The 20,752-nt window shown below is 59.5% G+C and overlaps 1 protein-coding gene across 1 annotated transcript in view; it reads left to right on the forward strand.

Annotated features, from left to right (window-relative positions):
- Positions 1-601: 601 nt before the first annotated feature.
- Positions 602-20,752, forward strand: part of SEZ6L (seizure related 6 homolog like) — a gene marked incomplete at its 5' end in the record, with an annotated part of 34,258 nt that continues 14,107 nt past the window's right edge. Inside the window, one exon of the mRNA XM_084297077.1 lies at positions 602-668. Within this exon, the coding sequence (XP_084153203.1) occupies positions 602-668 (67 nt within the window). The remainder of the gene's footprint in view (positions 669-20,752) is intronic.

Genomic DNA, 20,752 nt, shown 5'->3' on the forward strand with positions numbered 1-20,752 from the left:
ACTGCTCCCAAGGGGGGAATGGGGCACATATCACCCCCCCCAGAACCACTGCCCTCCACAGCCAGCATTTGAGGGAGGGAAGGGGGCAAAGCTGGGCATCAGCAGGGCGGTGAGAGGGGCTTGGGGTGCTGGGGGGGGGGCTTGGGGACAAGGGGCAGCGAGGCTGGGGCAGGCAGGGCTGGAGCCTGCGGGCTGGAGGGGGGGGAGCGCTGCCCAGGCTGGGGGGCACCGAAGCTCCCGAGGCCGGGGGGAGCCGCAGGGGGCTGCGGGGAGCCGGGGGCAGGGGGGAGCCGGGGGAGGACGGGCGGGGGGGGGGGCCGGGGAGCCGCGGGCGGGGCCGAGGCGCACGGCGCTGCGCGGGGGCCGGGGCGGCCGCCGGCGCCCTCCCCCGCCGCTCGGCTCGGCTCGGCTCGGATCTGCTCCGCTCCTCGCTCCGCCGCGCCCGCTCCCCCGCACCGACACCGGCACCGGCACCGGCGGCAGCCCCCAGCCCCCAGCCCCCAGCCCCCAGCCCCCGGCCGCCGCCCCCGGCTCGGCTCGGCTCGGAGCAGCAGCAGCAGCAGCAGCGCGGAGGCTCCGCCGCGCCCGCCGCCGCCGCACGATGCCGGGGCCCCGCGGGCTGTGCCTGCTCGCCCTGCTGCTGGCCGGCCCCGCGGCCCCGCGCCCAGGTAAGCACCGGGCCGAGCCGGGGCTGCGGCACCGAGCGGGGCTCCCGGGGCACGGCCGGGGTGCGGGGCCCTGCGCCCCCCCCGGGGATGTGCGCGGGGACGGGCACGGGGCGTGCGTGGGGACGGGGGAACCGGGGAGGGGGCTGCGGGAACAGGCTGGGACCCCCGGTACCCGGGGTCCCCGGGACCCCCCCACCGCGTTTCTGCGGCTCCCCGGCCGGGAGGAAACTTCGGGCACGGCTGCGAGCGCACGGCCCCGGCCCCGTCCCGTCCCGTCCCGTCCCGTCCCGTCGCGTCCCGGCGGCTCAGCACGGTGCCTGCGGACAGCTCCCGGGACGCCGCGGGGAGCCCCGGGGGGGACAGCCGGGGGCCGGGTCTCGGCGGCAGCTGTGCCTGGGGAACCGGGACCCCCCCTCGGGAGCTGGGACCCCTCCGGGAGCCGGGACCCCTCCGGGAGCAGGTGCAGGGCTGGCACTCCCGGGGTGGTCTCTCCGGAGCGGGCCCAGGGCACAGCAGCGCAGTGTGAGATTTGGAGGACCCCCCTGCTTCCCCCCCCGCCAGGAGGGTCCCCGCTGCCCCCCTCCCTGGCACGGGGTCCCAGCCCCCCCGGGGTGCCCGGCGGGTGTTCCCGTCCCGCGGAGGGGGTGGCCGTGGGGCGGCGGTGGCTTCCCGCGGGGCTGCGTGTGCCTTCCACGTGCTTGACGTTTCCACACAAACTGGCTCCCTCTGCCTCTCCCACCGCCGCCGTGCCAGACCTAAGAATAGGCTCCGGGACCCGTGTGCGGGTGACTTGACAAAGTCACTGCAAACTGGCACGGAGCCTCCGGATTGCGAATCCGCTGCCAGCTCTGGGCGCTGGTACCGGGGAGGCTGCGGGGCCAGGGCGGTGGGGTTTGTGCTGCTCCCAGTGCGGGTCGGGCAGTGGGAGAACTGGGGAGGCCGGTGCCCGACTGTGCTGCAGCGCTTGTGCAGGGCCTGGCAGGCTGACCTCCAGGGCTGGCGGTGTGGTTTTAGCAAAGATGAACAGCTCCTGAGGGCTGTGCAATGCTTCCTGCCTTGCTTTCATTTCTGTTCTCGTCTCCAGATTGCACTAAAAGACTTTGACTTTTCCATCTTAAACCCTGTCTTCCACGCAGATCTTGTTTACCGAATCTGTCCTTCTTTCTGGGTAACAAAACAGAGATGAGTGTAGGCTGTGGCATTTTCCCTCTCACCTGGATGTGTTTGTGCTCTCTGTATGACCGTGCACGTACTGCTGAGGAATCAGCCCCGGGGGCTGTGCACAGTTGATGACATCCTGTTTCAGCCCGGGGACACACAGGACCCGTTTCTCTGCCCTGCTACAGACACTCTCGCCCAGGCAGCTGGTGAGCTGTGCTGGGAGCCGTGCCCGGGCAGCTGCTGCCCAGGGGACCCAGGGGGGGCCCAGAGGGGCCAGGGGTCCGGGCTGTGCCAACCGGGGGCGGTGGGGGCACTACCAGCCTTACAGCAGCCAGGAGCAGAAGGCCCCCTGCCCCTCGGCAGCTCCCGGTGGGAGCAGCAGCACGCAGTCGGGCTTCTCGGGAGCAGGATTTGGCCCTCATGGCAAGCACGATCTGTCATCAATCTCAGGGTAGGAGAACGCGGCGTACTGAACTCCTCCGGTGCTGGCAGAGAGGGAGCTGATAAAGAGCTGACCCCTTGCGAGGCTCCGTGAGTCACCGCTGCAAGCCCCAGCTCTGTGCAGGCAGCGCCAGCACGGGGGGGCCCTGCTGCCTGCCAGGGCCGTGGTCCCAGCTCCAAACGGGACCCTTGGTGTGCTGTGAGCGGGTGGGGGGCAGCACCAGACCCTGCTGGGGGACCGTTCCTTGCCCTCCTTCCCTGACCTTTCGGCTCCTTCTCTCTGGAAGCCGCCGGTGCCACACGCCGCGCACCCATCGCTCGCTCTGCCGGTGGCTTTTTGGTGCTCGGCACTTGTGGAGTCACCTCGGCCAACAGAGGAGGTGGGGAAGCAGCTCCTGGCAGCATCACTCCCTGCCCACCTGCAGCCCGGGCAGTGCAGCCGGGGGGTTGGAGTTTGGGGGGGGCCGTGGGCCAGGGATGCTGCTGCTTCATCCTGCGGGGCCCCCAAGGGAGCCCCCGGCACAGTGGCGCAGGTGGTGCTGGTGATGCAGAGGCAGGAGCAGAGCAGTGAAACCCCCGTGGACCACAGCAGAACCTGTGGATCCTGAGCAGAAGCACCAGCAGGGGGGTGCTGAGCACCAGGCTCCTCTATGGCCCCCCCTGCTTGCCCTCCTCCTCCCCTTCAGCCCGTTGGTGCACGGCTGTCGCGGCACAGCGGCGCAGCACCGCGGCTCCCGGCCGCAGGACAAGGGCAGCGCCGTGGGAGAATCCCAAAAATCGGCGTGTCCAGTGGTGAGAAACCAAACGCGGGCTGCAACAAGTTGGCGCCGTGCTCCCTCTGCAACCAGCAGCACCCCGAGCGGCGCCGTCGCAGGAAGGAGCTGACGGCGAGTGCTCAGCCGGCCGCGGAGAGCGGGAGGGGAGGCGTGGGGAGGGGTCAGCGGCCATCTAACTGCCTCTTCTTCCTTCTCTGCTGCTTAACAGAAAGGACGGGTAAAGGCTGGATCGGCAGCAATGCAATTGAATTAATAGCTCAGCTCGCCGCTTCTCCAGTGCTTTAGCTATCATGAATGCATAAAGATGCTATGTGAAATGTGCGCTCTGTGGATTTTACAGCGTTACAAATGGCTTTTTCTAGGCGTTTCTCATTGAGTGAGGAATTTGATGGAAGTATTTGGGCCCGAAGATGCAGACTGTAGGTTAATGCAGCAAAGTGTGCTCACCTGCCGTGCAGAATGCCTCGTATAGGTCTCGTAAAAGCAAACGCTGTAAGAAGGGAAGTGCGGAGCATATCGGTGTGCAACCCAGCCGCTGTGGCTGTAAGTCAGCTGTGGGTTCAGAAATGAACAGACACTGAGATACGGATGAGCCAGTGCACACGAGGTGTGGCAGGGCATCACTGCCTTTATGTCATACATGGGTGATAAAAATGGATGGGGGGACAACGCCACCTCCTCCCGTAGGGCCAGGGCTGGTCACTGGGGATAATCAGGGACAGAGCTGAGCTCCATGCCACTTTTTTATCCCCTTTGGTACAAACAGATTTTCTTTTTTAATGAAATGTGCTCCGTATGATTAAATACCATGCAGCTTTTGATCTAGACTACAAGCAGCCTCACAGATCAGCGTGTTTTACATCCTCTGTCATGGTGATGAGCACTGCCAGTTCCAGAGGGGTTCTGGAAAACAAGGAACCTACCGTGAGCCATCCAAAAGTTATTTACTTGATGGGATTTTATTTTTCAAATATTTGAAAGTGATTACTGAACAGTAAAGTATGCTCCAAGGAAATCCTGTTACAAAACACAGGCTATATTTTAATTAGCATAACACGCAGTTACATGGCTGGAGCTGGAGCCTGCCAATAAATGTATCTTGCGGGAGTTCGGGTGGATGCCTATAGAAAATAAAGCGTGAGCAGTGGCTTTCCAATTTTCCAGTCCATCAGGATGCATTTACCCTCTTGTCAGGAGTATGAAATTGCTGAATTCAGTGCTGAGCTAGTGCTGTGTCTGTAGCGCTGGCGCTGCCGGGCACGTGGTGCTGGGGACGTCAGGAGCACCCGTGGAAGGGGTGCTGAGGCTCTTACCGCGTGGTGCTGGTGGCGTGGGGAGCTCGGTTATTCACTGGGCATGGAGAGTGGAGCTGGTGGGAAGGAAGAAGCGAAGGGCAGGGATGGTGGATGGTGCTGGGCAGGCTGCTGCGGGGTCAGGGGGGGGGTTTGTGTCATTCTGACTCAGGCTCCTGCGGTTCAGCTGCTGCTCACAGCCACCTTATGTGGCTTTCCAGGGCCCTTCCCAAAAGAGCCTGCTTCCCAGGCTCAGTTTTCACGCTGATGAGCACGTGGTGATGCACGGACCAGGAGCACCGGGGACACCCGTACGGTGCCAGCCCTCAGCTCCTCGCTCTGCAGCCCTGAGTCCACCCCAGCCTGCATCGACCGGGATGAAAGGAGGGAGAAATCTCCCCCGCAGCAGCCCTTTTCCACCGAGATGCTAAACGAAAGTGTCCTTTACTTGCAGGAGAGGCTGCCAGATGCCTGCCTGGTGTTGCAGCCTGCTAATAGCCCGGTTGTTAAGGTTGGTGCAGGGCCCCGGGGAGCAGCCCCATTGTGCCCCGGTGGTGCTCTGCCTCCTGCAGCCTCACCGGGCTGGGAGCAGAGCTGGGGCAGCTCCAGCCCCCCAGCCCCGAGCCCCACATTTCTGCTGATCTTACAGACAGCAGCTCCTGGGCTGCCCCCGTGCTGGTGCTGCTCCGGAGTGGCTGCTGCAGGAGCTGCACCACTGGGAGGGTGGAGGGGAAACACCGAACTTCTGAGCCATGCAGCGACCCCTGGGCAGCCCAGCTCTGTCACAGACCTCATTCGTGGGGATTTCAGCAATTAGCAGAGGTTCTTGCCACCAGTCCCTGACCTGCTTCGTGTTCCCCGCCGGTCCCAGCTGGCCTCTTGTCCCCAGGGTCTGCAGCTCCCGGTCCCTCTGCTCACTGTGGGCATTGCCATGGGCACTGCTCATCTCCCCCTGGCATCACCTGCCGGGCTCTGTACCGGCTGCACAGCCCCGGTCGGTGCCTGCACCCCTCCCAAATTGCTGGGGGGGGGTCCTCCAAGGGGCCCTGGGGAACGGGGTGAGGGCGATCAGCACAAAACCGGGGGACTTTCAGGTGTGGGGGGCTGCGGCTGGCGCAGGAAGGGAGCGGAGCGCTCCTCCTGCTATTTCCAGAGGAGACTATTTCTGGTCCAGCGTCTTCCTTAACTGACGTGGATGTGGGGTAGCAAATCCTTGGGTGCGTGTTGCTGTGCGTTAGCATCACGCCACTAGAGCCAGGGAGTTGTGCTGCTTTGCAGAAGCCAGAATCTTGCCAGGCGGCCCAAACCCTGGCCTGCAGCAGGACTCAGCGTGCAGGGGACAGCGCAGAGCCCAGACACTGCAATCTTTTTTTTATTTTTTTTTCTTTTCCTCCTCCTTTCACTGGTTATGGGCCATGACAGCGGCTGACCCCATGGGACCCGAGCACTGCCTGAGCCTGGAGTTTTTCTGGTTCAAAGCAGGGAGGCTGTGCCCGGCCTCCCAGCTCTGCGCAGGGCAGGGACGAGCACAGGTTCATCCAAACTCGTCTCCATTTTCCTGACCTCGCACTCCCACCACCTGCAGTGGGAAGGCTGTGGCTGGAAGCCAGGTTTCCACTCAGCCACTGCAAAGGCCGAACGATGTCAGCAAGTCAGGTCAGGGGCTTGGCCCCGCGTCTTCTCTGGAAGATCAAGGAGCATGGAAAGGAAAAGGGCAGGATGAGAGCCGGACAGATGGCTGCGTGAGGAAGGTTCAGCGGAGCCTTATGCAGCCGAAAGCTGGCTCCTGGCAGCAGGAGGGAGCGTGCAGGCAGCCTGGCCAGGACAGGCAGCCCTGGAGGTGTGATTGGAAATGCAAAGCTTTCGTCTAGAAAGGAGATTCGGTGCCAAACGCGAACGCATCCAAAAACTCAAACTGTGACAGAAGGAAAATGTGCGGGGCTGATCCTGGAGCCGTGCAACCCGCGCAGCAAAAGGGCTGCCACGTCTGCCCGCATCACACGTGCGCACGTCCTGGGCCAGGAGGGGATGGTCAGGGCACTGGGAAGTGCTCGGTGCCGCCGTGATCGGGGACAGCCGTGGGGCTGGGCACATCGGGGCACCGGGGAGAGTCTGCTGCAGGACCCCCAAGGGTGAGGATGGAGAGGGGATGGCAAGGGGAGCTCCCCAAAGGTCTCGCAGCAGTCACTGTTGGGGCTGGTGCCATTCTGCGAGCAATGCAGCGAGCTGATAAAGGCAGTAAATGAGTGCAAGCATCCAGGCATAATGGAATGGGAATAACGTGGGGGCTGCGAAAGAACGTTCAGGAAATGGGGCAATTCGGGGTGATTTCAGAGCTAGTCGGAATGGCTGGAAATATTTAAAATTCAAGGGAGAATCTCCATCTGACTTTTTAGGGTGGATTAATGGAGCGTGTCAACATTTGGTGGATGAGATCCTTCATCTCTAGCAGATCGGTGGCTGGGGGACAATACAGGAGAAAATCATTTCTGATATCCCTGCACCGCGCTCCTGCAGCCCTGCAGCTCTTCCCCCCGACACTGGGGCTCCGTGACGATGCACAGGCGTTGGGCTTGCGTTTTCTGATGGTGATTTAAAGTCAATTTCAGTAAAAACGGGACTATTCCTGACAGCCATAAACTTCCATTTGCTGAGATACTGAGTCCCTAACTGGAAAGACCTAAAGGCCATCCCTAAAGGCCTCCCAGAGCTCCCAGCACGTCAGCATCATCCTGACTGCAACAGGGAGCTCTGCGGGTGCAGCGTGTCAGATCTCCGCTTGGACACAGCCCCAGTTTTTCCCCCTTTTATCCATGCAGCACTCCTAAAATTGCTGTCGGACACCATATTTACATAAACTCATTAACCAGTGGGGTCTAAAGCCCCGTCGAGCTCTAAATGGCGTGTTAGGTTGTAGGAAGAGGATTTTATCAATTTACTCAGAGCACAAATCAACAGAGCAGAATTTACAAACCCATCAAAAAGCGAGGTGACAGTTTGGAATTAATCCTCTGCCCGAGGCACACAATGTACCTCCACAAACATCTCACAGCATAAATATAGTTGAGAAATAGCGAAGGAAAATGTAACTCCTAATGCCTTTGTACGCTGCCAGCGAAACGGCTGCGGCACCGCGCGGGAGATGAATGGGGCTAATGCCATTGGAAAGGTGCTGTTGTTGCATCCCACTTTATTTTTATCCGAGACTCGGTCCCCAGCCTGCGCTGTTACAGGGAAATATTTCAATTTGTCTTTGTATTCAGAGTTGTCCCAAAATAAATTTCCCCTGATAGTTTTTCTTCCTCCTTCGTTCTTTGAAAAAGAATTCAAAGTAGTTTCTTCGCACACATGCCCGGAGTGGGCAGAGGAGACGCAAGGAGCAGCACCTTCAGTGGGCACGAGGTGCCCATGGGTGCTGCAGGTCCCATGGGCTTGTTGGTGTCCTGTGCAGGTGTCTGCAGCCCAGGACTGAAGGTGATGCTCCCCGGCACAGTTGTACATTGATGGATGCGGGGGGACAGGGGCTCAGCGGGATGCTGCAGGCAGAGCCCTGGCTCCGTGCCATCCACCAGCATGATGGGCAGTAGCACTGCTCACTGCGTGGAGAGAGAAATCTGCTTTGGGTCTCCAAACCGAGTGCCACATCCTGAAGGACGAGGATTACCGCTGCTCCTGGGCCCTCGGAGCTGCACCTCCCGCAGGAGGCGGCGCAGGATCCGTGCAGCCATCTCGGTGAGGAGCTGGAGCTGCTCTCCCAGAAGGGGGTTTGTGGCTGACTTTTAGATGAAATCAGTGAGGCAGTTTCAATTAAAAGCAAACTTTTCAAGCTATCTAATCAAAAAAATATAAAGGCTTCTTTTCAGCTTTTGTTTCCAGCCCACAGAGGAGCCCATGCCTGCCAGCGGTGAAATGGCTGTCTTTATTGTGTCGACGGCTGTGAAGGACACAGCGCGGCGCTTCCCATTTAAGAATGCATTGAAGCTTTCTTGGAATTCATTAGGAAAGGTAGGGAGGGAAGGGTGCAACAAAACAGGAGCCCTTACAGCTACAGCCTAATGTTCCCCTGACAGTGACACATGGCAGGATTAGCCGGTTCCCCCAGAGGCGCATCCTTTCAGTTTTTTCCAGTGCAAAATGCCTTCTGCAGCATCTACATTCAGAAGCGTTCCCATCCCTCTAGCTGGGGCTTTTCTAGAGCGTCTGCAGCACGAGGCAGGCTGCAGCCCCCCCGTCACACTGCAGCTGCTCCCTGGCATCACGGGCAGAGGCCACCACGTCTCCTGGCGGGGACCTGCCTGGTGCCACCAGAGCAGCTCTGCTGGGCATCGCCACGTGCTGGCTGCTTCCAGCCTCCTGCTGCTTGTTCCTGCCCCAGAGGCAGAGGTTTCTGTACCCCCTGTGCCCCCAGCCCTCCCCAGGCACTGGGGCTGTGCCGTGGGAGCTGCCCTGGCTCCGGCACCGGGGTGCAGAGCAGGGGGGCTGCAATTCATGACCGTGTGGGTACGGTGTCACCCAGCCGCACAAATCGAATTGAGTCACAGCAAATAACATCTCCTCAAGTGACTCAAATTATCCAAGCTGGCTTCCACGGGCAAGGGCTGTATTTTTCCACATTGCTGCTCCACATGCATCAAACCGGCCTCGCAAGCAAAGTCTTTCTTAAATTATACAGCATTGCCTCTTTGATCAAAACAAAGAGCCTGAAAGAATAGCAAAGGCAACAGTCTGCTTGAATTCAGGATTATGAGCCCAGAGTTAGAGTCTGCTCTGAAAAAGACATTCAGCTCTGAAAGACTCCTTCCTGAGCCCCCCTGGCACCGTTCCCAGCTGCAGTCCAGAGCATTTGCCGGCGGAAAGCACAAGTTATGAGTCTGTGTTGAACCTACTGCCGCTCCTCCTGCTCCGGTGGCTGCTCCCACGAAGTCAGCTGCTGGCTGCCACGTGCACAGCCAGCACCAGCCCCGTCCTGCTGCGCCCAGCACCGCTGCCCCTCCAGGATCACTGCCTGGGCTACGGCACCCCCGCAGCAGTGGGTTCAGGATGCAGCCGTCCCCAGGGGGCGAGGGCTGGGGAGATGCTGAGCGCCCTGCGAGGGGCAGACGGTGGGGTCCGGGTCCTGGTGTCAGCTGCCTGGGTTAAACACGGTGCTGCCAGCGTGGAGAGCAGCACCTGAGGGCTGTCCCCACGTGGAGACAGCCCAGATCCACTTCAGCAGCTGCTGGTCATTCCTTGAGCATTCCCAATCACACATCAGAGAGACAATCCTTAAGAACAGATAGATCTATCTGTGAAATCAATCTTAATCATACTATGCTGGCATCAAAAGTACATTAAAAACAACTGTTACCCCATAGGAGCATAAACAATAGCAGTAGTAGGAAAGAAACGCACTCAGGCTGGACCACACGCTGCTTCTTTATAATTTGCTGGTTTGTTACCTGCTGGGAAGAGCAGAGTCAGGTATTTTCTCACTGCATTTCCCAGTCAGCAGGGTGTGTCAAAAATAAGGATATAGCCGGGAAACACGCACCAGCGACACGACGCAGGTGTCGTGCAGGAATACATGAGGAGCATCTGACGAAGTTGCGCGTTGATCCAGGTATCAAAGCGCTTGCGGCTGGGCTTGTTTGGTGATGTTCTCCCCCAGAGCAGGAGCAGTAAAGCAACTGCAGTGTCAGGCACCTGCCAAATCCTCATTTTGATGGGAGAAGAAAAGCTGCAAGCTGGAAAGCTGCCCCCAAGGATCCCCCCTGACCCAGGGGCCAGCCCTGCTCCTGCTGCACCCCTGACACCCCAGGCACTGCTTGCATGAGGCAGGGCTTGTGGGGCCAGCATATAAGGGCTGCTGCACTTAAATCAATCCAGCTGTGCTTAATGAACAAAACAAGCAATTGGTTACGTATTTTGTTTCCTGATCTGCTGCATATGGAGCTGCTGGGGGGGAAGGAGGGAGGTGTGTTCCCGTGCCACCCCTCACCCCTGGACTGCTCGCCCGGGTGGGACCCCCACCACGAGCTGAGGGCCAGGTGCTGGTCGTGTGTGCTGGCTCCTGGGGCACGTGGAGCTGCTGAGCTCCGGGAGGCTCGTTAGCAGGGGGGGCTCGTCAGCAGGGTGCAGGGGCTGCTCCGAGCGGCCGTGCCTGCCATCTATGCCCTGGTGCGCTCGCGCTCTCAACAAAGAGCTTGTCATCTTTGTTCCCGATGTACTTGCACCCCCACAAAGGCTATCATTATCCTTTCTGTTATAATTAAGATCAATCAAATGGAATAATAGAGCAGAGGTCAAGGAAGGCTTTTACTTCCTTGGGGAATAAGGGACTGCTTTCGTCAGAAATACCAGGGAGCCGGTTTAATTGTTCCAAATCTCAGAAATTACTCTCATGCCTTATAATCGCATGTCCTCGTGTATCGGAGGGAGGAGGGCCTCCGAGAAGTGCTTTGTTTCAGAGCACACTCGCTGCCTGGCCCCAAAGCCGGCCCCACAGAACTCACCTGGTGGGCACCGAGGGAGCCCCGCAGCCTCCGCACTCCCCCACAGCCCCGGGGGCTGTTCCTATCGAGCAGCATGGCTAGATTAATTTTTACCAAGGTCTGACGGGTAATGTCACCGATACCAGGCTGGTAGGAAACTCCCTGGGTGTCTATGGGTGCGGAGCTTGCAGCAGCCCCCTCCCCAAAGAGCCAGGCTGGCAGGACACGGAGCCGTCCCTGGGAAGTGGGGGACCCAGCGGGTGGCCACCCCTGGTCTGGCCTCCCAAGTGCCACCCGGCTGCTTGGCCCCAGGCACAGGCTGAATTCTGCAGGGCAGGGCGCAGTGCCTGGGTCTGCTGCTGCTCCTTTCCTCGCTCAGCAGGGATGTGCTGCTGCCCTCGTCCTGCTGCACCCCGGTGCTGTGCCGATGCCTCTGCCGGGCAGGGCATGGGGCCGTGCCGTGGGGCTGTGCCGTGCCTCCGGCAGGGAGGGTACCGCCACTCGGCCACCATGCAGGAGGACCCCGCTTCTTGGCTGACACTGCGAAGGCTAATGGAAATATCTTTGCTACCCGTATTAATTAAAATAAAGTGCAACGGCTCGTCGTTGGGCTCTGTGGGAGAAGCCGTACATAGGTTATCATCATCCAGCAAGACACAGCGCAGAAATGGAATTAGTTCTGCCAGGCCATACTTAAAACACAGCTCACCGATGACTGATACAGCCGACAATTAATTTTATAAAAAGCACTGCCACTGAAGTGAAGGAAGGTGGGGAGGAGCAGCAGCTGCCTGCCTGCCCAGCGTGGTGGCCATGGGTGGGCTGGGGGCCCCATCCCCATGAGGGACAGGGCAGGGTGAAGCCCCCCACTGCCAGCCCAGAGCTGCTGCTCTGCCTCCAGCAGGAGGAACACATTTTTGCAGGAAAAAAGAAAAACAAACAAACAAAAAAAAAGCAAAATAAAAAGATTGAAGTTTACATTTCTTTAGCCAAACCTTTTCTAAAGACGGGTGCGGCCAGACCCAACCTGCTGTGACACGGCGAGGAACAGGCAGCTGAATGCGTTTGTTGCTTTCCTCTGAGGGAAAATGCCAAGTAGTGGCGGAGGTGACTCTGACAAAGCACATCACGTCCCCCCGTGGGGTTTCAAGCTGACAAACAGCGTTTGGGAGCAGCACGTGCCCTGTCCCTGCGCCTCGTGCCGGTGATGCTGCTGCTGTGCCGGGCCTGGCACCGGCACGGGGCTGGGGGTGCTGGGCTCTGCCCCGGTGCTGGCAGCCTCCGGAGCTCCGGCAGCCCCGTAATCGATGCAGCCCAATGAGTGCGATAACCACAGCCATCAGTAACCCAACACTGTTCCTGCCTTCCTGATTGCGAGCAGCGGGACTGTTCGCAATCTGTCAGGAATCATTAGGCGCCAGAGCCGCGTAATTTCGGAGGAGTGCACCAGGGGTCCTTTCAAGGGCAGCAGGCAGGGACAGCCAGCAGGCGGGGAGGTTCTGCACAGCCTCTGCCAGGGGAGGGAATGCAAACAACGGCATTTCTTGGGGAAAGTTTGTGCCCCCAGGGGCAGGTAAGGGGGAGGAGGGGGCAAGCACCCCGCTGCAGTGGCACAGAGCCACCGCGGCACCCAGAAATGTGCCGGAGCTGAGCCCAGCTTTGTCACCAGGGAGGCAGGGGCATGCAGGCGGGCACAGCCGGGGGGTGGGAGAAGCCCCCGCACCCCTGGGCCACCCTTCTGCAGCCTTCCCCTGGCCAGCCCTGCCTGCCCTGCCCAGCAGAGCTGCCCTGGGGTGCCCCGAGCGCCCCACGGGCAGGCACCCAGTGCAGCCAGCAGCCCCCTGAGCCACCTGAGCCCCCCGAGGCTGCCGCCTGTCTGTTCTGCTCCCGGCAGCTTGGACAGGATCCACATTTGGATTCCTGTTACATGCTGTGAAAGAAATACAAGTCTTGCCAAGCAGCTCTGGCACAGGCAGCTCGGCTGTACCCCGCGCACGGAGCTGTGCCGTCAGCTCCAGCAGGAGCCCTCCGCGAGGCTGCGATGTCGCGGCGAGGAGCGCGGGGAGGTTCTGCTCACCTGGGTCTGTGACGCTGCGTTGTCATTTCTTATTTTCTTTTCTGGAGTGGAAATCAAATCAAACCAAGCAGCGAACGTGCCCCAGACAGGTAGAACAAAATCAGAAGATTTTGAGTAGTCGGATAATCCACGGCTGTGACCGCCTGGGAGGGAGAGCATGAATGATTTATAACTGCGCAGAGAAATACTGATCTGTTATAATTAAGCCTAAACTTTGTGTCCCAGATGTTTTGAGGCTGTGTGTTTGTAATTGTTTCCCGGCAGTGCCCGGACACAGGCGGGTTCAGCTAACCCAGATAGTTGTTGGTGCAGCGCTGCTGTGCCCACTGCCACGCGTGCCAGGGCCAGGATGGGGCCGGCAGGGGACACGAGTGAAGGTGGGGGGAGCAGGGGACAGGGGAAGGAGGCCACCAGCTCCCAGCCCAGCACCGTGGGTGCTCTGAACAGGGGGATGCCGAGGGACACGCGGACAGCCCCTGTCTGGCACCCTGCTCCCAGGGCCTTGGGGACATCAGAGCTTTTGGGGCAAAGCCCTGCTGGCTGTGCTGTACGCACCCTTCCCGGTGTGGGGCAGCTCTGGAGGGTCCCAGGAGCAGCACGGCTCTGTGGTAGGGGCTGCAGGGGCAGAGGACCGGTGTGCCCTGTGCCGGGGTGAAGCTGAGTGTGGCCGGGGCGAGCTGAGCTGTGGTTGAGCAGGGCTGACCTGCTCCCCAAGGGTTAATCGCAGCACTCACTTCCCAAGATCTGCTACAGCGCATCTTAATAGTGATGGAAGATTAATTATTTTAGTCTCAGATAGCTGACTAGAATGGGCTTTTTGTGTCTAAATATACTCTCTCTTTAGGAACCCATTTAATTTTATACCCTGATATAGATGACTAGGCTGGATGATTAGTTGAGAAAGAAGGAGCTTCTCTTCCCCCGGTTCAATTTGTAGCCTGAAAAGCTGCCAGAATGCTCCATTGCCTCCCTGTGGGCTGGTGCTGAGGAACCAGCACCCTGGCACCGCTGTGCTGCCCTCGCCCCCTGCCCTGTGTGAGTGACCTGGGGGCTCGGGGGGCAGTGACACGGGGGGGCTGTGTGGGGCTGGGCAGGTCCCGTCCCATGGTGGTGGGGCTGGAAGGGGCCAGCCTGGGGCACACCTCTGAGAGTGGAGGTTTGGTGGGCAGGGTGACACTGCAGGGAGCCTTCTGCTTGCACCGGGTGAAGCCCGGCCCTAGGAAGGGGAAATTCTCCGTGCCACCACCCTGCCACCACGGGAGAGGGGTGCCCATGCCCTGTCCACGGGGACGCGGGGACCACAGGCAGCAGCCACTGCATCACAAAGTGCTCCCGGAGCCACGGGAGCTGGTGCGGCCAAAACAAATGCCTGCGAGTCAAAGTTGTATCGATTCCGGCTCCATGAAGCAGCACTGGGGAGGAAAATCCATTTTCCTCATAGCTCGGAGAAGTGTATAATTTCCAGGCATCTGTCAGGCGGCCGCGGATCGTTAGAGCAGTTACAAGCTTCTCCGGAGCATGGGGGGAGAGGTTTGCAAGTTTAATTCGTGTATTTGTTGTGCTAAAGCAAGGCAGGCACAAGCAGTACAGATCCTCCGTTAAAGTGGGTTTTTGGACAAGCATTTCATTGCCAAAATGTCCCATGTCCCCCAACCGGACAACCCCTGCCACAACCCCTGCTCGCCCTCAGCCTGGCCTCGGGGCTTTTTGGCCCCTCTCAGCCCGGAGCTGAGGCCAAGTGCTCTCAGAAGGGGATTTCTTGCAGCTGCCAGCCTGCTCACGGCTGCAGCATCCTTCAGCTGCTCCTGATCCCTGCTGGGAACACCTGAGCAATGCCGGTGCCCCTCCAGCCCCCCTCATCCCCAGCAGCAGCTCTCCAGCACCTCGCCCACTCGCTCCCCGCAGTGGGGACGTGGTGTCCTGGGGACGTGGTGTCTGTTGGGACCTGGTGCAAGCTCAGCGCCTCTGTGGACAGGGAGGACTCCAGCACCCTGCTGAACCCTGATCTCCCCATGTGCTGCTTTCCCTGCACGCTGCATTTCACCTGCAGGACAGACGGACAGCACGGAGCTGCTGTGGTGCCGGGCAGCGAGGGCCGTGTCCTCCTGCCCTCCCCGGCCGCGGCGCTCTGCCACCGCCCCGCGCCGCCAGCATCCTCTGCCTGTAATGAGAGGTTTCCATGGCAACCTTATTTGAGCGTTGCTAGTGACACAGATGTAAATTTTAAAATGAAATATTCAGACCACAGTGCTATGAGCATAAATAAGCCCCAGCGCGTGGCTAATTCGCCATCGACTTAAAGCTGCCCTGAAGCCCTCGGGGCCACCCAAGCGCCGGTGTCGTGTGGTGATCCCCGGGGAACCACAGCCCTGTCTGGCAGCCAGCAGGGCCGGCACAGCCCCAAGCTGTGGGGCAGCACCCTGTGGGGCAGCACCCTGTGGGGCAGCAGAGATGCTGCAGCAGCCTCAGCACCTGCCCGGGGGGCTGCAGGTCGGGGTTTTGTTGTTCTGACCCCCCATAACCGCAGCGGATCCTGACCCCCGGCACCCCGCGGCTCGCTCCAGGCCCCAGCTGTGCCGCAGCTCATTTCTTGGCGGTAGCTCAAGCCGTAGCAGAATTATTTTCTATTTTCTCTGGTTGCGATACGGACATTTGGATGAAGCCCATCTCGAAGCCTTCCCGTCCCTCCTCGCCGGCTCGCTGCCGCACAAAGTAGCCTTTGCGCATGACGCTGGAGCAGCACCACGCGATGCGAGGGGCAGATACTCCTCTGGCTGAGTTATCTGCTCCCACATGTATGACTCACTGATGATTAGATTGCTACTATTTTATTTGCTTATAAGTTGAACTGTCAGGATGCTAAGGAAACTTCTTTTTCCACTGGAAAACTTAATTTGCTGAAATAGTAACTGCGGGAGAGCAGGTTCCACATTTCCTGTTGGATATCCAGGCGGCATCGCTCAGTTTTGACATTTTGAAAATGAAAGACTGTTTTGATTCAGCTTTTTCTGCTCTTCAAGATTTAAGGCAAAAATGTTTTAAGACTTGAAACCAAACCAAAACGTTTCCAAGCCATCTCACCGGCGTGTTTTGATGGACCCAACCTGCTTTTTTTCAGATCCCTGCTTCACACTCAAGCTGTCTTTTTCTCTTCTCTGTGACGGTGAAATCTCCGCGGTGCTCGCTGGAGGTGGGCACGGGGTGGCAGCCCCTGGGATCACAGCGTGCTCCTTCCCACACGTGCTGCCCTCCAGCAACACGGGCAATGGGTTGCATCAGGGGAGTCTTCTTTATGTCCCACTTCCATGTGAGACATGGATCAGCCCTACATGAAGCTGTGGAAGAAGGAAGTTTGGGATTTAATCAGCAGTGTGTCTGAAGCACTGCATGTGCAGGAGATTTGTCCGTGTGAGAATGGTGCTGGCAGTGCTCAGAGCATGGTCCTTACTGGGCGAAGCCAAGGAACTCCTCAGGAAAAAGACAGAAAGCTGGGAAGGGGCTGCTGCTGGGCAAGGGCTGGCTTTTCCCCTCGGGAGCTGCAGCCATGATCCCCTCCATCCCCAGCCACAGGGCCTGGCGGTCCTCCCCCCAGGGGGGTTTGGCTGCTTCCTAGGGAGCGCTGCAGGGGCTGGGGCACACAGAGACTGGGGTGTACTGGGGTGTGCTGGGGTGCACTGGGGAGTGCTGGGTGTGCTGGAGTGCACTGGGGTGTACTGGGATGCACTGGGATGCACTGGGGTGCAGGACTGCTCCTGGCACTTGGGGCTGGGCTCATGCAGGACGCCTGGTGCAGACGCGCTGCCTGCAGACTGCGCGCCCCATCAATCCGCCTCAGCCCGGCGCGCAGAGCGTGGGGTCTGAGCAGCATTGTTAATAGCATCCGTGTAAGCTTCTCAGGGCTTCTGGTATAATCAGCTCACTAAAACCTTGAGGACGGCAGCTCCTGAACTCAAGCAATCAAGCCGCAGTCCTCCGGCAGGCTGGGAAGGGGCGCGCGCAGCCAGGCAGCGATAGCATCAGTATTAGTAATGGGAACCGGCGATACAGCTACTCACGGTTTAGCTCTTTCAGGAGCACAGCAGCAAAATGAGTGCCTTATGATTATTTCAGCATCCTTTTATCAAGCATTTGCAGTTCCCTAATTCCTCTAAGCCCCTCCAGCTGAGATCCTGGCAGCAATCAGATTTCCCCGCTCTCCGTGGCTCCAGCAGCGCACAGGCGCGTGCCATCGCTGGCCATGGGACACGGACCTGCCACCCCGGTTGGGACACATCAATGTGTCCTGGGTTTGTGGACAGCACGCAGGCTGCTCTTGCTGAGGGAGCCCTGAAAGGGCTGCTTCACTTTTATGGAGAGCGAGAGCTGGTAGTAAATGAAATCGTGGCAGAGGGGAGAGCTTTGGCTGGCATTTAATTAGCTTTTTTTTTCAGTCGCCGGGACTCACAGCCTCATTCACCGCTCTGCTTAACGCGTGACACTTCGCTCAGTTCGCACATTTGGGCCATCAAAGCAAATTCCAGGCCACGACCTAAAATCTGTCGCTGCGTGTGCACAGAAAGCAGGTTTATTGCTGAGCAGCAGGAAAAGAAACATCTTCAAAAGCACGAGACAAAACCGCCCGGGCTGAGCTGGTGGATGGTGCCCTGCGAGCAGGGTGCCCGGGGCTGCCTGCAAACACCGCCGGGCTCCGAGCATCCCTCCCAGCCTCCAGCCCCCTCCGAGGCGTTACTGATACGGCGACAACCTAAACCCTTGTAGGCTGCGATAGCTCTGCTTTCTGCAGAGCTGGTTTAGCAGATTAGATCAAGGTCAAACACGATCATGTCTCTTCCACCAGCTCAGTATCTCCGGATCGATTGTGCAGAGCTGAAGGGATTTCGCCAGCCGGGCAGGTTCCTGCTGCTCCCCCCCTCCGCAGCCCGGCCTCCCAGCTGGCAAGGGGCACGGGCATCCTGCAGCACCCAGGGGACTTCAGGCAGCCACAGCCGGTGCTGGTGGTGGCTGCAGAGACTGAAAGCACACGGGGAAGAGCAGATTTCTTGCATAAGTTGCAAGCTTAATATTTTTTCCCTGTAAATGTTTGCTTAAACACATCACCTGAAAGGCTGTAATGCAGAGTTGAGGTGGAAGCTGTCTCAGGGCCCTCCAAGGGCAGAGATGTGCTGCAGCAGCGGTCAGACATTGAGCCCACGACACCCCAGACAGAGCTGGCGGGGCTGGCAGGGCTCAGAGCTGTGCTTCTTGCCCCCAGGGGGGCTCCAGCAGGCAGCAAGCCCAGAGATGCCGGTGGGAAAGAGGTGTGGGGGTGCCCAGGCCAACCTGTGCCCTGTGCCCAGCTGGCCCCTGCACCCCGGGGACGTGCAGGAGCGCGGCGCTGGCTTGGAGGAGATGTGCTCAGGAGTTGGCATCGCTAGTTACTTCTCTTTCTTGCAGTGAGGAGGATGCCCTAATTCATCGGGGATGCCAGAGCCCCCCCACATCTTCATCCCCTGCTTCAGCCCGGCCGGCATTCGCCTCCCTGAAATACGCATTTGCCCTTTACAAACTAAAGCCCGTTAAGTACCTCATTACAGCGCCGCTACACAGAGTGTTTTATTTCATGCTTTGTTAAGGACAGAACTGTTTAAATGCATCCTGGCAAAGGATCTAATAAGAAATTAGTCAACTTTCTGAAAGCATAAAATACGGCTTAGCGGCGACATCCATTAAGAATCGGAGAGCACACGGCGAATAACCTGGGGACGCTTCCTGCTGCTTCTGCTAGCGCCGCGACTGCAAGGGCGCAGGATCCTGTGGGGACACCCCGACTGCCCCACCATGTCCCCCTGCCAGCGTCCTGGGGCCAGTGGCCTCTTCCTTGTCTGACAGCCCCATCCCATCCCATAAAGGAGAACCCGCTGCCGAGCACGAGCCGCTGGGCAGAGCCATGGCAGGGGCACGCACCAGCAGCAGGTCTCATCCATGGGCCAGGGGGGAAAGCTGAAGGCAGCTGAAGGAGATTCCGGCAGGGCAGAGCAGCCTCAGGGTGCCCATCTCGCCCCAACACCAGGATCAGCCCATAGCGGGATGAGGAGGGGAGCACGGAGCAGTGCGTGGGGACCGTGGCACCCAGCCCCCAGGGAGATGGGGCGAGATTCGGAGCTGACACAAGTCAGAGGCTGCAGACGCCGTGTGTGAAATGTCTCCTAATGTGCTAAGGGAATTGGCTAATGAATTTGCTGAACCACTGCTAATTAAGGAATTAATATTTTAAGTCGTGGAAAGCGTAACAGGAGCAGGGAGAAAGCTCTCGGTGGCTGGGGCCGGCTGCGGTGCGGCTGATTTCTTGGTGGCAAAGGGAGGTGGCAGTGACCTCTGGGACGTTCGGGGCCAGACCCCGCCATCCCATTGCCGCTGCTGGACCCTTTTCTCCTTGTCCTGTGTGCAGGTGACAACGCCTGGTGTCCCTGGTCCAGCCGGGTGGGTGCTGACACCTTGCAGTGCGTGAGCCCGAGCCCTGCAAAGGCCCCGATGCAGCAAGTCCCCGTAAAGCAGGGACTGAGCTTTCCACATGCAAGTCACCTCTGCGTGAGCGCGCACCTCTGCGGAAAGCAGAGCGGGTGCCCGAGTATTTCCAGGATCAGCACTTAAATATATAATGAGAGGCAACAGATGGCTGCAACAAACAGGCTGGGGGAGCTGCAGAGCAGCCGGAGGATCATGAACAGCATAACAAGCAGCTCCGCCGCGCGCTCTGCAGCGTCACCGCCGCGGCGGGGTTAAGGGCCCTGCAACTTTCCTCCCCGTCAGGCTTCCTCCGGGTGAAATCCTCGGGGCGGGCAGGGAGGAGCAAGGCTGGCGGTGCTTGTGCTCCAGGCGTAGTGGCACGGGCAGGAGCAGCTCAGGCTCCTGCAGGCCGGGCAGTGCTGTGGGCAAGCCCTGCCCAGAGCCGGGCTGAGGCTCATCGGCACCCACCGGTTTCCTCACACTCTGCTGATGCTGCCCTGGTGCCCATGGCACCGGCTGCCACGAGATGCTGACGGTGCCCCGTGGTGCTCCACGCTGCCAGCACTGCCACCAGCCGGCAGGACCGCGCTGTCCTGCTCTGTCCTGCCGGCTGGTGCTGCACAGCTCCAGCAGCACTAATGCTAACATGTCCAAAACAAATGTTCAGAGGCATTACAGTCAGCAGGTGATGGTAACGGTGCTTGAACCCCGGGGACACTGCACCCACCCACAGTAATAGCCCTGAAGTGTCCCCGCATTCCAGGTCTCACATCAAAAAGCTCCTTTCTTCCTTTTCATGCCAGTCCTACCCTAATTGCTAGAACCTGAAATGCAGAAAATCAGGCTAAATTTAAACAAGTGCTGTGCTTTTGTTTGAAGACTCTGTAATAGCAGCTGCAATTAAATGCCTGGGGTGAGCCAGAGGATCATCACCGTGCCTTCCTGGAGGACAGCCGGGGCAGGGCACGGGGCTGCGGGGGCAGAACCTACACCCCCACTTACACCCCAGGCTGCACGTCCCCAGGCGGCCCCACTGCTGGGGTTTGACCTCCCTGGGTTTGCATTCGCTGCCCCTTTTGGCCCCGGAGCCTCACTGCCCCCCTGTCCCCACGCACATCGTCCCCATCGCCTGCCCGCGTTGCGCGCCTCCCCTGGCAACTGCTGTTTCCATGGGGAATGTCGCCGCTCGGCTCCTGCTCGCTTCCTGCAGCACTTCGCAGGGCTGCGGTGTGCTTAGAGCTTATTTCACACCACGGGCTGCAGCCCAGCCAGACCCACCGGTGGTGCATAAACCTACAGAATCCCACTTTTCAGGCAGTCAGCTCCCCGGCTGGGTGGTGGTGCGTGGCTCTGCCTGCCCTTGCCTCCCGCACACGGCTTT

The sequence above is a fragment of the Netta rufina genome (genome assembly GCF_964035555.1).
Source record: "Netta rufina genome assembly, chromosome: 17".
NCBI lineage: Eukaryota > Metazoa > Chordata > Aves > Anseriformes > Anatidae > Netta > Netta rufina.